At 44.4% G+C, this 16,249-nt stretch overlaps 1 protein-coding gene across 2 annotated transcripts in view; it reads right to left on the reverse strand.

Annotated features, from left to right (window-relative positions):
- Positions 1–15,121: 15,121 nt before the first annotated feature.
- Positions 15,122–16,249, reverse strand: part of LOC119132179 (sorting nexin-19-like) — a 57,668-nt gene continuing 56,540 nt past the window's right edge. For both annotated transcript variants that reach the window (XM_037267204.1, XM_037267202.1), the window contains exon 14: positions 15,122–16,167. In XM_037267204.1, the coding sequence (XP_037123099.1) occupies positions 16,044–16,167 (124 nt within the window). In that variant the 3' untranslated portion in view covers positions 15,122–16,043. The remainder of the gene's footprint in view (positions 16,168–16,249) is intronic.

Here is a 16,249-nt window from a genome sequence, read left to right on the forward strand (position 1 = left end):
ATGAGGGAGTTCCTACTTTGTTGCATTAATTCCTTGAAGGATTGGGACATGTAGTATTTTGATGCTGTTGGTAAATACTATGTATAGTGACGTTATCCCGATATCGGGGTCTTTTGTGTTATTATTATCAACAGGAACAGAAGCTTTATGGAAGCTTTTTAGGGTTGCTATTTTGGTACAAATTCTATTCTTTTGTTTCGTGACCAAAAAAGTATTCATTCCATATTGTAAATAAAAATATCTTGCATGTTTAGGGAGCAGAAGTGCAGATCAGCAAAGCCAGAAGACAAACTGTGTCCTGCATTGTCTTGTGCAGGATCGTTTTTCCTTGACATTTTTATTGCTGTTAGTTTTGTATACTCCCTCGGTGAATTGTCTCATTTGAGCCAATAGATGTCATTATTTTCCCGTTAATGTGTTCTTGTTTTTAAGATGTTTGAAATAAAATCTACAAAATGCTGTTTTCTTGAAAGACCCTGTACAACAATCGCAACAATATAGTTAACATAATTTGTCTTTTTTTTTTTTTTTTTTTTTTACAAAAGATTCTGTTCATGTTGGAAGGGAACTTTGACAATGTGATGTTGATTGTTGAAGTGCAGATTAGCGATGCTAGAAGACAAAGTGTATCCTGTATTGTATTTCCATCCATCTTCTTCCGCTTATCCGTGGTCGGGTCGTGGGGGCAGCAGCTTCAGGAGGGACTCCCAGACTTTCCTCTCCCCAGCCACTTCATCTAGCTCATCCCGGGGGATCCCAAGGCGTTCCCAGGCCAGCTGAGAGACATAGTCTCTCCAGCGCGTCCTGGGTCGTCCCCGGGGTCTCCTACCGGTGGGACATGCCCGGAACACCTCCCCAGGGAGGCGTCCAGGAGGCATCCTGATGATGCCCGAGCCACCTCATCTGGCTCCTCTCAACGTGGAGGAGTAGCGACTCTACTCCGAGTCTCTCCCGGATGACCGAACTTCTCACCCTATCTCTAAGGGAGAGCCCGGACATCCTGCGGAGAAAACTCGTTTCGGCCGCTTGTATCCGGGATCTCGTTCTTTCGGTCACGACCCATAGCTCGTGACCATAGGTGAGGGTAGGAGCGTAAATCGACCGGTAAATTGAGAGCTTTGCCTTTTGGCTCAGCTCTCTCTTTACCACGACGGACCGGTACAGAGTCCGCATTACTGCCAACGCTGCACCGATCCGCCTGTCGATCTCGCGCTCCATCCTCCCCTCACTCGTGAACAAGACCCCAAGATACTTAAACTCCTCCACTTGGGGCAGGATCTCATCCCCGATCCGGAGAGGGCATTCCACCCTTTTCCGATCGAGGACCATGGACTCGGATTTGGAGGTGCTGACCCTCATCCCGACCGTTTCACACTCGCCTGCGAACCGCTCCAGTGAGAGCTGGAGATCACGGCCTGAAGAAGCCAACAGCACCACGTCGTCTGCAAAAAGCAGAGACGCGATGCTGAGGTCCCCAAACCGGACACCCTCAACGCCTCGGCTGCGTCTAGAAATTCTGTCCATAAAAATTATGAACAGAATCGGTGACAAAGGGCAGCCTTGGCGGAGTCCAACCCTCACTGGGAACGAATCCGACTTACTGCCGGAAATGCGGACCAAACTCTGGCATCGGTGATACAGGGACCGAACCGCCCTTATCAGTTGGCTCGGTACCCCGTACTCCCGAAGCACCCCCCACAGAACCTCCCGAGGGACACGGTCGAACGCCTTCTCCAAGTCCACAAAACACATGTGGACTGGTTGGGCGAACTCCCATGCACCCTCGAGGATCCTGCTGAGGGTGAAGAGCTGGTCCACTGTTCCACGGCCAGGACGAAAGCCACACTGTTCCTCCTGAATCCGAGGTTCGACCTCCCGATGGACCCTCCTCTCCAGCACCCCTGAATAGACCTTACCAGGGAGGCTGAGGAGTGTAATTCCCCTGTAATTGGAACACACCCTCCGGTCCCCCTTCTTAAAGAGGGGAACCACCACCCCAGTCTGCCAATCCAGAGGCACTGTCCCCGATGTCCACGCAATGTTGTAGAGGCGTGTCAGCCATGACAGCCCCACAACATCCAGAGCCCTTAAGAAATCCGGGCGGATCTCATCCACCCCCGGGGCCTTGCCACCGAGGAGTTTTTTAACTACCTCAGTGACTTCGACCCCAGAGATTGGAGAGTCCGCCTCAGAGTCCCCAGGCCCTGCTTCCACAATGGAAGGCGTGTAGGTGGAATTGAGGAGGTCTTCGAAGTATTTTCCCCACCGACACACGACGTCCCGAGTCGAGGTCAGCAACACGCCATCTCCACTGTAAACAGTGTTGACGTTGCACTGCTTCCCCCTCCTGAGACGCCGGATGGTGGACCAGAATTTCCTCGAAGCCGTCCGGAAGTCATTCTCCATGGCCTCGCCAAACTCCTCCCACGCCCGGGTTTTTGCCTCAGCAACCGCCGAAGCCGCGTTCCGCTTGGCCATCAGCCGCTTGGTCAGCTGCCTCCGGAGTCCCGCAGGCCAAAACGGCCCGATAGGATTCCTTCTTCAGCTTGACGGCATCCCTTACCGCCGATGTCCACCAGCGGGTTCGGGGATTGCCGTCACGACAGGCACCAATGACCTTACGGCCACAGCTCCGGTCGGCCGCCTCAACAATGGAGGCGCGGAACAAGGTCCACTCGGACTCAATGTCCCCCGCCTCCCCCAGGACGTGGGAAAAGCTCTGCCGGAGGTGGGAGTTGAAGCTCTTCCTGACAGGGGATTCCGCCAGACGTTCCCAGCAGACCCTCACAGAGCGTTTGGGTCTGCCAGGTCGGACCGGCATCTTCCCCCACCATCGGTTGACAGCTCCGCCCCTCTCTTCGCCCGAGTGTCCAAAACATGCGGCCGCAAATCCGATGACACGACTACAAAGTCGATCATCGAACTGCGGCCTAGGGTGTCCTGGTGCCAAGTGCACACATGGACACCCTTATGTTTGAACATGGTGTTCATTATAGAAAATCCGTGTCGAGCACAGAAGTCCAATAATAGAACACCGCTCGGGTTCAGATCGGGGGTGCCGTTCCTCCCAATCACGCCCTTCCAGGTCTCACTGTCATTGCCCACGTGAGCATTGAAGTCACCCAGTAGAACGATGGAGTCCCCAGAAGGAGCGCTCTCCAGCACTTCCTCCAGGGACTCCAAGAAGGGTGGGTACTCTGAGCTGCCGTTTGGTGCATAGACACAAACAACAGTCAGGACCCGTCCCCGCACCCGAAGGCGGAGGGAGGCTACCCTCTCGTTCACCGGGGTGAACCCCAATGTGCAGGCGCCCAGCCGGGGGGCAATAAGTATACCCACACCTGCTCGACGCCTCTCACCGTGGGCAACTCCAGAGTGGAAGAGAGTCCAGCCCCTCTCGAGAGGGCTTGTACCGGAACCCAAACTGTGCGTGGAGGCAAGTCCGACTATATCTAGTCGGAACTTTTCTGCCTCGCACACCAGCTCGGGCTCCTTTTCAGCCAGAGAGGTGACATTCCATGTCCCAAGAGCCAGCTTCTGCAGCCGGGGATCAGACCGCCAAGGTCCCTGCCTTTGGCCGCCGCCCAGCTTGCACTGCACCCGACCCCTTTGGCCCCTCCCACAGGTGGTGAGCCCATGGGAAGGGGGACCCACGTTTCCTTTTCGGGCTGTGCCCGGCCGGGCCCCATGGGCGAAGGCCCGGCCACCAGACGCTCGCCTTCGAGCCCCGCCTCCAGGCCTGGCTCCAGAGGGGGGCCCCGGTGACCCGCGTCCGGGCGAGGGAAAACGAGATCCATTTATTTTTTTCATCATAAGGGGCTAATGTGAGCCGTGCTTTGTCTGGCCCCTCACCTAGGACCCGTTTGCCATGGGTGACCCTACCAGGGGCATGAAGCCCCAGACAACATGGCTCCTAGGATCATAGGGGCACGCAAACCCCTCCACCACGATAAGGTGACGACTCACGGAGGGGTGTAATGTATTTTTCAGCAAATAAATCCTGGAAACCAGTGAAATTGTCTTCAGTGAATCCAACACACAAATCTGTGACACAACTTCAGATTTAACATTATCAACAACAACAAAAAAACATGGTATTTCAAAATAATCGAATAAAGACGGCAAAAATTACAGTATCTCAATAACAGGTTACATCATCATCAGCATCGGTTTACAGTCCGCTTTCCAGGCGCAGCTGGGTTGGACTGGGTTCTCGATATGGCTTTCTTCCACCGGGAACGGTCCATGGCCGAGTGCCTACATATCCATGATATATGGGCTATGGGAGTGAAAGTCATCAGTCTGAAAAACAAACACAATTTCTTAAAATGAATACTCGTGTTGTTTTCATCTGGTTCAGTGGAGGGAATTGCAGCTGACCTCCTCAGGTCAGAACACTTCATGACCTTGAGCCCAAATGACTGTCAGTCAACCCCAAATTCACCTTCTCCGTGAACCTTCCCTTGCAATTACCTCTGATGGTTTAATGAGTCCTTAAAAGAAAGCCTGGAGAAAGAAAGCCTAATGCTTTTTCTTTCTTTCTTTCTTTCTTTCTTTCTTTCTTTCTTTCTTTCTTTCTTTCTTTCTTTCTTTCTTTCTTTCTTTCTTTCTTCACCCAATTTACCTGTGTACCTTTATTCATTCATTCATTGTCTAACAAATTTGTTTATTTATTCCTTCAAGCATTTATTTGTCCATCCATCCATTTTCAGTACCGCTTGTCCCCACGGGGGTCGCGGGCGTGTTGGAGCCAATCCCAGCAGTCATTGGGCAGTAGGCAGGGGACACCCTGAACCGGTTGCCAGCCAATTGCAGGGCACACAGAGACCAACAACGATCCGCACTTGCACTCATACCTCCGGGCAATTTGGAGTGCTCAATCAGCCTATCATGGATGTTTTCGGGATGTGGAAGGAAACCGGAGTACCTGGAGAAAACCCACGCAGGCACCTCGAGAACATGCAAACTTCGCACAGGGAGGGCCAGAGGTGGAATCAAACCCGCACCCTCTGAACTGCGAGGCGGATGTGCTAACCAGTGCCGCCTCATTTATTTATTTATTTATTTATTTATTTATTTCATTGATTGTTTATTCTTATTTTTAGTGGTTTTGTGGTGCCCAGGTTAGAATATTTGATTATCTTTTTGACTCATTTAAAGGTGAAAAACAATGAAAGCTATTCTTCTTTTCATGTAAGAATTCAAAAGAATGACTATTGAAATAATTTTAGCTAAACACAATTCCATTAGAATTCTATCCATTCATCCACTGTTCTTGTATATATTGTTTTGTATATATAGGTCTCAGCACAAGTCTGGTGTGAGGAAGGTACAATCTATGTAAATCTGCGCAGAGGTGGGTCTATCTTGTGTCGATATTTTCTCAGTGTGCACAGCATGGCAGATTAAAAAAGGATGTTTTGCGCCAATGTGAGCATGAACACAGCCATCTTAATTGTTTGCTAATCGAACCGGCCCCTCTCACTCCTTTTAAATGTGGCACAGAATTCTTCTGGAACCTCCACAGCCAATCATAATCCATTTCTGGATGAAACCTTTGAGTTGTTTAAACAATAGAATGTGCATTTGACTTTTTTTGATTGGAGAGTAATGGCAGAAATACACAGAGCTCAAATCATTAAACTCATGTTTATTAATATTACACTTTCACAAGGGCCGCAACCGTACCAAAGCGTTCGACACAAAACATTAAATAATAACACAATCAGAAATAACCAAACAAAACATTTTTCTCCAGTTGCAGTGTATTGGACCTGCCATTCTTCTTGTATTATGATTATTGCTTACTTATTGTTAAGGTAACCACTGTTGAGAAGTGGTTCTTAACCTTGGTTCGATCAAACCCTGGGGTTCGGTGGGTCGGTCTCAGGGGTTCGGCAGAGCCTCCTCTGCGGAGGTCTGAGCACACCTGATTTATCGTTTAAATTCATGATGACGCATATCTGAACTGGTCTCACGAAGGCAACAGCAGAAGTCACACTGATTTGCAGGTATGTAATTTGTTTTGAGTTCATGCATTGTGTTGGTTTTGTTCTTTGAACAAGGTGATGTTCATGCACGGCTCATTTTGTGCCCTAGTAAAAAACATCTATGTCTTGAATTTGAAAAAAATAGTTTTCATTTTCACTAAAGAAGGGTTTGGTGAATGCGCATCTGAAACTGGTGGGGTTCGGTACCTCTAACAAGGTTAAGAACCACTGCTGTAGAGATGTGCACATACCGTATTGGCCCGAATATAAGACGACCCTGATTATAAGACGACCCCCTCTTTTTCAAGACTCAAGTTTGAAAAAAGACGTATTGAACACCAAATTTAATTTTTATACAGAAAATAATTACAGTACATCGGAAACAAATGATTATAACAATATATTTGCGAGAAAAAGCATGTTATTTTGCCTCATTTAAATCATGCAAAAACTGTCTATCACATCTTAATATCTGAATATTTAAATATGTAAACTAAAGTGCAATCACATTTGAAAATGAATGGCTTCTGGTTTTTGAAATGTAAATAAACCAATCTACTGTGATAAAACAACAAAATTGTAATAACTGCATTAACCATCAAAGTAAAGTCTAACTGTAACTTTAGTCTTGAAACAAATCTGAATAAGGAAAACATTGCAATAAAATAATGCAAACTGCTACCGCTATTTTTATTTTTCTTCTTCGTGACAGGGATTCGCTTTGGCCTGGGGAGTTAAGTTCAGTCAAGTCAAGTCAAGTCAAGTTTATTTGTATAGCCCTAAATCACAAGCAGTCTCAAAGGGCTTCACATAGACAAAAATTGACAATTATTCTCAAAGCATCCCCTGATCTTAAGCTCCCAAAAGGGCAAGGAAAAACTCAAAAACCCCTGCCAGGGGAAAATGAGAAACCTTGAGAAGGGACCACAGATGGAAGGATCCCCCTTTCAGGATCACCAGGTTGAAATGGATGCAGAGAGGGCACAAATAATACATAATATGAAAATCAATGAAAAAAAAGTGGATGTCCAAGTCAGAGCGAAGGGCTGCCGGAGGAGCCCTCTATTATCCTGGCAGTGTCTTCGAGGAGGTTGAGCTGCAGTTCCCCCATCCTGAATTGGCCCACGAGAATCCAGATAGCCGCTGTCAGCTTGGGTGCCACCTAACCACCTCCCCGGCCGGGGAGGGTGGGGGGGGGAGAGAAAACAAACTCCGGCCGAATCGGCCACTACAGGTTAGTTAAAGGCCATATCATAGAAATGTGTCTTTAAACGTGTCTTAAATGTTTCTACTGCGGTAGCAGTTCTAATATCCATTGGTAGGGCATTCCAAAGCTCTGGAGCCCGAATAGGAAATGCTCTAGACCAGGGGTCACCAACTCCGGTCCTCAAGGGCGCCAATCCAGCCTGTTTTAGGTGCAGCCCTGCAACAACACACCTGATTCAAATGATCAGCTCATCAGCAAGCTCTATTAAGGCTGATAGCGATCCTGATTATTTGAATCAGTTGTGTTGCAGGGGGGATACATCTAAAACAGGCTGGATTGGCGCCCTTGAGGACCGGAGTTGGTGACCCCTGCTCTAGACCCTGCAGACGTTTTCTTGGCCCTCGGTGTCGCTAAAAGAGTACCGTTTTGCGAACGAAGGTTACGAGACGGAACATAAGGAACAACTAGGTCGACGAGATATGAAGGCGCTAAGCCATGCAGGGATTTATATGTTAATAGAAGAACCTTGAAGTCACATCTTAAATGGACCGGGAGCCAGTGTAAGTTGGCTAATATTGGGGTAATGTGATCAAATTTTCTTGTCCGTGAGAGCAGCCTTGCAGCAGCATTTTGTACTAACTGTAGACTTTTGATGCGGGACTTAGGAAGACCAGAGAATAATAAATTACAGTAGTCCAGGCGCGACGTGACGAACGCATGTATAATAGTTTCCGCATCACCGGTCGAGAGGATCGGACGAATCTTTGCAATATTACGAAGGTGAAAAAACGCAATTCTGGTTATATTCTTAATGTGCTTTTGAAAGGAGAGCGTTTGGTCAAATATTACCCCGAGATTAGTTACAGTATCGCTCTGAGTGATAGTACGGTTATCTATAGTTATAGTGGTTTCCTTAAATAAGTGTTGATAACGAGTTGGACCAATTATCAACATCTCAGTTTTATCTGGGTTAAGACGAAGGAAGTTGAGAGACATCCATTGCTTGATCTCCGCAAGGCACGCCTCAAGATTACAACAATCCCGCGGATCTGTCATCGATAACGGCATATATAATTGGGTGTCATCCGCGTAGCATTGAAAACTAATATTATATTTACGTATTATGTCCCCAAGCGGAATCATATAAATATTAAATAGAATTGGTCCGAGTACCGATCCCTGTGGGACACCACACGTAACATTATAGAGCTCCGAGGACGTATTGCCATGGACCACTCGGTGCGTCCTGTCTGATAGATAGGAATGGAACCAGCCTAGTGCTGACCCTGAAATACCAACACAACTTTTAAGACGCCCTAATAAAATATCGAAGTCTACAGTGTCGAAGGCAGCACTAAGATCGAGTAGTAACAGTACAGATGAAGTGTTTGAATCCATAGCTATGAGGAGATCGTTAGTCACTTAGCAAGTGCTGTCTCAGTGGAATGATTAGCTCTAAAACCAGACTGAAAAGAGTCATATCGATTATTGGCGACCATGTAATCAATAAGCTGCTGCGATACTACTTTTTCAAGAAGTTTTGCTATGAATGGGAGGTTTGAAACTGGCCTATAATTACTGAGACAGTCCGGGTCAAGATTTGGTCGCTTAAGTAACGGTTTAATGATAGTGGTTTTAAAGGCTGTTGGCACTATCCCAGAGGAGACAGACAGATTGATTATATTTAAGACGGATGGTCCTAAAATTTGAAATAATTCTTTAAGTAGTTTGGCTGGAAGCGGGTCGAGTAAACATGTTGTTTGTTTAGCCGCACTAACAAATTGTGTAAGCCTTTCAAGGGACACGCTTTTAAAATTTGAGAGGGTTATTGCATGATCATCAGCGCTGGTAAACGGCGGTCTCGACTGAGCGATTGGAATGGTATTCTTGATCTCGTCCCTAATGGATTCAATCTTTTGAGCAAAAAATTTCATGAACTCGTCAGCTGAGTGGAAGGAACTATGGGGGTCGGCTGGCGTAGAGTCAGCTTTTCCACTGTATCAAATAGGTGTTTAGGGTTGTTTTTATTGAGATTAATAACTTGCGAAAAATACCGAGTTTTTGCTAAGATAAGCGGATCTTAGGCTATCCTGCCATGCCTGATGGAAAACCTCAAGTTTGGTTAATCGCCATCTGCGCTCATGCTTTCTACATAATTGCTTATACGTACGCGTTTCATCTGTGAACCACGGAGTAGGCAATCTACGGCGAGTTTTCAAACGTAACGGCGCCACAGAGTCAATGGCATTTAACAATGTCGCATTGAATTCATTTGTAAGATTATCAATAGAGCCGATATATGCGGGAAATATGGCGGTTGCCGGCGACAGTAACTCAGATAGCGCAGTTGCAGTCATGGAGTTAAAATTACGGCTCCTATAATTCTGATTGCTCTCTTGTCTTTGACAAGGAACTAAAATTTCAAATTTTATTAGCATTCGCTTTGAAGATATCTGGCGCCATCTAGCGTTGTGAATGGGTATAATGTCTAGACCCCGAATGTAAGACGACCCCCCACTTTTTCAGTCTTATTTCAATGCAAAAAACACCATCTTATACTCGAGCCAATACGGTAAATTATGGCCCGTTTCCAATTATTGGACCTTCAAGGCATTTTTAGGTTCTTCTGTACTACAAAGCAGCTCTGTCAGATTAATAATGATAATTATCTAATAATCATTTATACACATTAATTTTACCATCATTTACTGAATTATCAACAATTAGAGACTTTAAAATTACTCAAGTATGTATAAGGGAGGGGGACTATCAGTCCCAGCCCAAATGCAGGCATGCTTGTAATAGCAGTAAAGTGTGTGTGCAATCCTCAAACACTCTTTAAATAAACATAGACTTTGAGAGCTAGATTGTAGCCTGCATGTGTAAACATTTGTGTTAATTTGTTGCTCTGCTTGATTAATGCTGTTTTATTCTTGTCTGCATCAAAGTCTCGACACCATCATTCCAACATGAGCAGTCCTATTAAAGTCACAATTTTTAGAGCTGTTTGACAAATGGAGACAGATTTCTCAGGAAGATGAATATAATAAATACAGCAGAAGTCAATTATAACGTGCAAATAAAAAAGGCAGGTTGTGGTTCTGAAAACAGCTGTGCACATTTGTTTAATGTTTAGTTGAATAGCTGCAGTGGGGAATGCTTTCCACTCGCTATGGTTTCTCCACTCACTGAATTCTCTACAGACATCATTCATACAACATGTTCAGATTTGAGAAGCAGACCTCCAATCACATTATCCTACTGTATCGGCCTGGGAGACCGGGAAAATTGTAACACTTGTAGGGCTGCAACTAATGATTGTTTTAATAGCTGAGTAATCTGTTGATTGTTTTGTTGGGTTATTGATGAATTGGATTTAAAAAACACAGGTTTGAAATTACATTCCTTTATTCAATAACTGCACGCCCACAACCCTCGTGTAGATAAAGCAATTCAGAAGATGAATGAAGGAATGAGGATAATATTTCAAATGGGTAGTGCAGAAGATGCAGAAATGTAAATTGTTTCAGTTATGGGTTTGTTGTGTAGATACTGTCAAAATATCAGCAATTAGTGTTTTGTTCTGAAACACCAAACAAACAGAATTGTCATTTTTGACGGAGAACTACAGAAATTCAGCTGACCCAGGGACCATGGGGGTCAAATCTGACATTTCCCAAATTGTATTTGAGGTGAGGCAATTTTCCATGCCGTTTATTAGGAGACACTTGAAACAAATTTGCATTGCAGTTTAAACAACTAAGGACAAAAGAAAAACCTAAAGTTAGACGCAAATGTTAAATGTCTCCGGTCTCCCCTAAAATAAAGTGGTCCAAATCACTCAGACAGGGCAGAGTGCAATGTTCACTCCCACTGTGACTGATACATGCAACTGTGTATGTAGTGCTGTTAATGATATTGAATGGAACTGCACTGCATTATGTCCTTTCTCCGCTCTGTTTATTTATTGTCAACGCCTCCATGTGGCGAGTGAGAGGAAAAATCAGAATCAGCACTTGGGTGTTATTGCCACCTGGTGGTAGAACTGTGGAACCCCAAAAACTGCACCGCTCCACATTAGTGTACTTAGTGTACTAATGCTGTGTCCGTTTTTTTTTTTTCTTTTTGCAATTAATAACGTATTCAAGTGTTTGCGCTGTGAACCAAATCCAAGTTCAATAGATGTACTGGATGAGCTATAAGCATGTTACTGTACAAAAAAAATGATGCCTTACAAAAACAATAACGCTCGATTAAGAGCTGTTGTAATATGATACCGCTCTACTGCATTGCAAATTACAATAACCACAAATACAAGACGAGTTTGGAGAGCAGTGCGTATTTAAAGTGTCTAATTATAAATAATAATGCGGATTGATTTTTCCACGAGGTCGTTCAGTTAAATCACATTCTCATTGTAACCACAAGAGGGCCCTGTGGCGCAAAACATGCCTGGATCGCTTTAATACACGGACGGTTTATTATTAAGTCAATGTATATACCGTATTGGGTGCATTGCGTATTCAAATTATTACCTATGTAGAGCTCACTGAACTTGAGAACATCATCTCAACACACTTTTTGCACATATCATGGTTGATTTATTTAAATTTCTATTGCATTGTAAACAGATATTTTGAAGAATTTGCAGATTATTTTCAAAGTCAAAGTCTGCTTTATTGTCAATTTCTTCACATGCCAAGACACAAAGAAATCGAAATTACGTTCCCACTATCCCACGGTGACAAGACATAGTACACAATATACATACAAGTAAACAACACAAAAAATGAAAACAAGGCACAAACAAAGAACAAATAAGAGTGATGAATAAATAATAATAAATAAACAAATAACATAACAAATAAGAGAAGCAAAAATGGAGCAAGTGTGCAAACAGCAGACAGTCAGAATATAGCGCAAAAGTACAGGACGCTACGCAGAAGGGGGGAGAGAGTTCAGGATCCGAACAGCCTGGAGTATGAAGCTGCTGGTGAGTCTGATGGTGCGGGAGCGCAGGCTCCTGTACCTCTTCCCAGAGGGCAGAAGATCAAACAAAGAGTGAGCGGGGTGACTCACATCACTCACAATCGCGGTCGCCTTGCGGGTGAGATGAGAGGTGTAAATGTCCTTCAGGGAGGGGAGTGAAGCACCAATAATCTTACCAGCCGTGTTCACTATGCGCTGCAGGGCCTTCATGTTGTATTCAGTGCAGCTACCACCCCAAACAGCGATACAACTGGAGAGGACGCTCTTAATGGTGCCACGGTAGAATGTAGTCATGACGGCTGGAGGAGCACTTGCTCGCCTGAGTTTCCGCAGGAAGTACAGGCGGCGCTGGGCCTTCTTCGCCAGTGATGCGGTGTTGGTGGACCAGGAGAGATCCTCACTGATGTGCACCCCCAGGAACCTAGTGCTGCTCACTCTCTCCACCACAGCACCGTCGATGGTCAGCGGCAGGTGTTGGGTGTGACCCTTCCGGAAGTCAACAACAATCTCCTTGGTCTTGTTGACGTTCAGCAGGAGGTTGTTGGCCCTGCACCACGTGGTCAGAAGGTCAACCTCCAACCTGTAGTGAGTCTCGTCGCCCTTGGTGATGAGACCCACCAGAGTCGTGCCGTCAGCAAATTTCACTATGCGGTTGTTGATGTAGGTTGCAGCGCAGTCATGCGTCAGCAGGGTGAAGAGCAGCGGACTGAGCACGCAGCCTTGGGGGGCCCCCGTGCTCAGCGTGATGCTGGCGGAGATTTTGTCGCCAACACGTACCACCTGAGGCCTCTGACAGAGGAAGTCCAGTCGCCAGTTGCAGAGGTAGGTACTGAGGCCCAGCTTGTCGAGTTTGCAGATGAGTCGTTGTGGCACAATGGTGTTGAAGGCAGAACTGAAGTCCACAAACAGCAATCTCACATACGAGTCCCTTCTCTCCAGGTGGGTGACGGCCGAGTGGAGGGCAGAGCAGATGGCATCCTCAGAGAATGGAATGCAGAAAGTTTGAAAAGCAGAAAAACCCTTTGGGATGCTTATGTTGAGCCTGGTAATCATTGACACGGCGCCTTGCTTCTTGCATTTGCACTGATTCATTTCTCTAATTTCTGCATCTTGCAGACATCAGGAAACACTTTTTGAAGGCTTTGTGCCTAAAGCGTTGTCCTCAAAGGGCAGTTTGCACAAACACGCACGTCGTCTGAGCTTCAGGCCAGGAAAACAGAATGAAAGTGATGTGGCTCTTCAGAAAACAACCAGACAGCAAGGCATGTCAGACAGTATGCGTGTGTGCGTGTGTGTGTGCGTGTGTGGAGAGGGGAGGACACGACGTGAGGGATTGCATAACCCGTTGAGGATAAAGAACATGTGGTTTCCATATAAATCAGTCACCCTGTGCAGGCTGAAGCTTTTATAAAAACAAGATTCTGAAAGGTTTTACTACACATCGTGCTAATAATGATGTAATGACACTGATGAGAAGAATAGTTTATTTGAAAGTAAGCACTCATCTTATTTGGGCAACACCTCAGCTCCATTTAATAAGTAGTCTGTGGTCCTATCATATTGTGTCACCTGTACATTCTACAGAGGTTATGAACATCCAGTGCTTTTTACTTTACATTTCATAATCTTTGCGAGCATGACTAACAATTCAAAACATGTAGTCAAAGTGTTAAAATGTAAATAATGTTTGACAGCTCAACAGCATGACGCAATACTCGCAATGACTGTATTTATTAGGTCAAATAAACTCTGTCTTTCTCTTTTGTTCTTTGCCACTATTTTTTACTGACTGCACAAATAAGATTGCATAAAGGTACAATAGATGATGCGGACAGACAAGTGTAACACAGGAATGAATATTAAAATAACATCTCTGTCCAAGCATGCCAGACAGCGTAGGTTATTAATGAATATACCGTAAGTAACATCAGACAGGCCCTAAGTTCCAGCAGCCCTGAGAGAAAACAGCAATTCCCAATGGGATCACAGCACAGCGACAGACCTGTCAGACACATCTCCATGAATAGTCTTCCTGGAATCGGAGCTTATCACGTGCACACCGAGAGACTTTTACTGGTATGGTTGCTCTTTTCAGCTCTCTCTTGTCTATATTAGGACCACTTGCAACATTTGCTAATGTATAATTATGGAAGCAGATGAAGCAAATCAAATCAGTACGCCTGCCAAACTAAACCTCTTCTGCAAAGGTGACCTTGTCCAAAGTGCAGGGTTCGATATGTGTCTTTGATTGTTTTGAAATTTCTTTTTATGTTCACACATCAGATCAAAACACAAAAATTGGCATTACTGGTTTATTCACTCCGAAGGGTCATAAATTGGAGTTTGTACTCATTGAGAGTACTTATCCCAGAATATTTTTTGTGGTGATAGACCTGACCCTGACTTTTAGGCGAAGTGGGTAAACACACCTTGACCTCATAACTAATTTTAAAGCCCTTGTCAATTCCACATCAAACAGTATTATGATGCAACAAATAACATTTTCTGTAATTGTTGTCAAATTAGACACACCCATATTTAGTGGCCTGCTGTTAGTTCTGTTTGGGTTGGTTAATCAAAGAGAACAAATGGATGAAGATCTTCATTGATCTCATTGTTGTTGTTTATATTACTCCTGTGAAAGTGCTAATTTACATTTGCAGATTTTTTTTGTTTACTGAAAAATTAATCTCAGCGTTTTAGTTGTTAGCTAACATAATAAATTGTTTTGCCACATCTTGTGGCTTCTGAGGGCCAAGGGACTATGTGATGAAGATCTTGATTTGGACAGCAGTGGGCAATAGTGGTAATTTGGGGAGAAAATCTGGCAAACAACGGTTGACATGGCACCCATATGCACGTTAGGTTAAGTTTAGGCTCTAAATTGCCCATATGTGTGAATGTTCAGTTTGACAATTAAAGCATGAAACACAGCTGTGACATTCCATTTAATGTTGCACTATGATCTTGACAAAGTGGAATAAATACATTAAAGTGGATATATGGCACACAAAAGCGTGCATTTTGGCATTCAAAACATCGCATCACCTGCAGCAAAGCTATGACAGAAATGTTGTGCACACCTGTACATGTACATAAACATTCAACTCTTCAGTTGATTCTTTAACGACATGATCACACGCTGTGCTATTATAATCAGGGTATTCCATGTTCTTACTTCCTGCGAGATTAGATGAAATTAGAAACATTGGTCATAAATTGCAGTTTTTCTTTATGTTAATATGTAAATAATGTAATAATAATATGTAAAGTGACACCATGTAACATTATTATATTCAAACACGTGATCAGTAGTCACTAGCTTGGTATGGGCACTTTGATTCACTTAAATTAGGATTCTGCACAGCAGTTATAAGGCAAAAAAAGGAAAAGAAAAAAGCGCTTCATCAGAAAGAACATCCTGACACTAACCAGAAAGAACTTTTTATTGTTCTCTGGAAAGAACATTGTTGCTATTTTTGTGTAACACTGACTTTGACCTTGTATGAGGGTATGATTTACCAAACCTATGGAGCAGGAACCCAACAAACCGGATTCAGTTATGATGTTATTTATTATTATTATTATTATTATTACTGCGCAACTGTCAGTGTGAAATAGTGTAAACTACATCGTTGATTGTCAAGTAAACACACACAAATTTGGCAAAATGCTTATAATATAGCTCAAGCTCGCTGGATCATTTATTATCGGTTTAAGAATATGTTGACGTTATGGCAGCACATGGTTATATTTGAGTGGGTTTGGGTTCTGAGCAGGAATTGAATTTCTAGTGTGCATCTTGAACTGGAAAGGTTTGGGGGCAAGATGTGTAACAGCTCATTTGGGTTGTCTTCTCATGCCACGAGTTTTTCCGGGTTTTTGGAAAGGCTCTGCAGCAAACTACTTTGAAAGCTTTGCTCTGGTAATTCAGGAACCAGGAACTCCACTAAAAGGTCACAGATGCTGTAAACCAGATGTCTAACAAAACAGAACACAGGAGTTTAATTAGTAATGGGAACAGCAATTGACTACTGAATTACTAGAATCAGATCATTAAACT

The sequence above is a fragment of the Syngnathus acus genome, chromosome 13 (genome assembly GCF_901709675.1).
Source record: "Syngnathus acus chromosome 13, fSynAcu1.2, whole genome shotgun sequence".
NCBI lineage: Eukaryota > Metazoa > Chordata > Actinopteri > Syngnathiformes > Syngnathidae > Syngnathus > Syngnathus acus.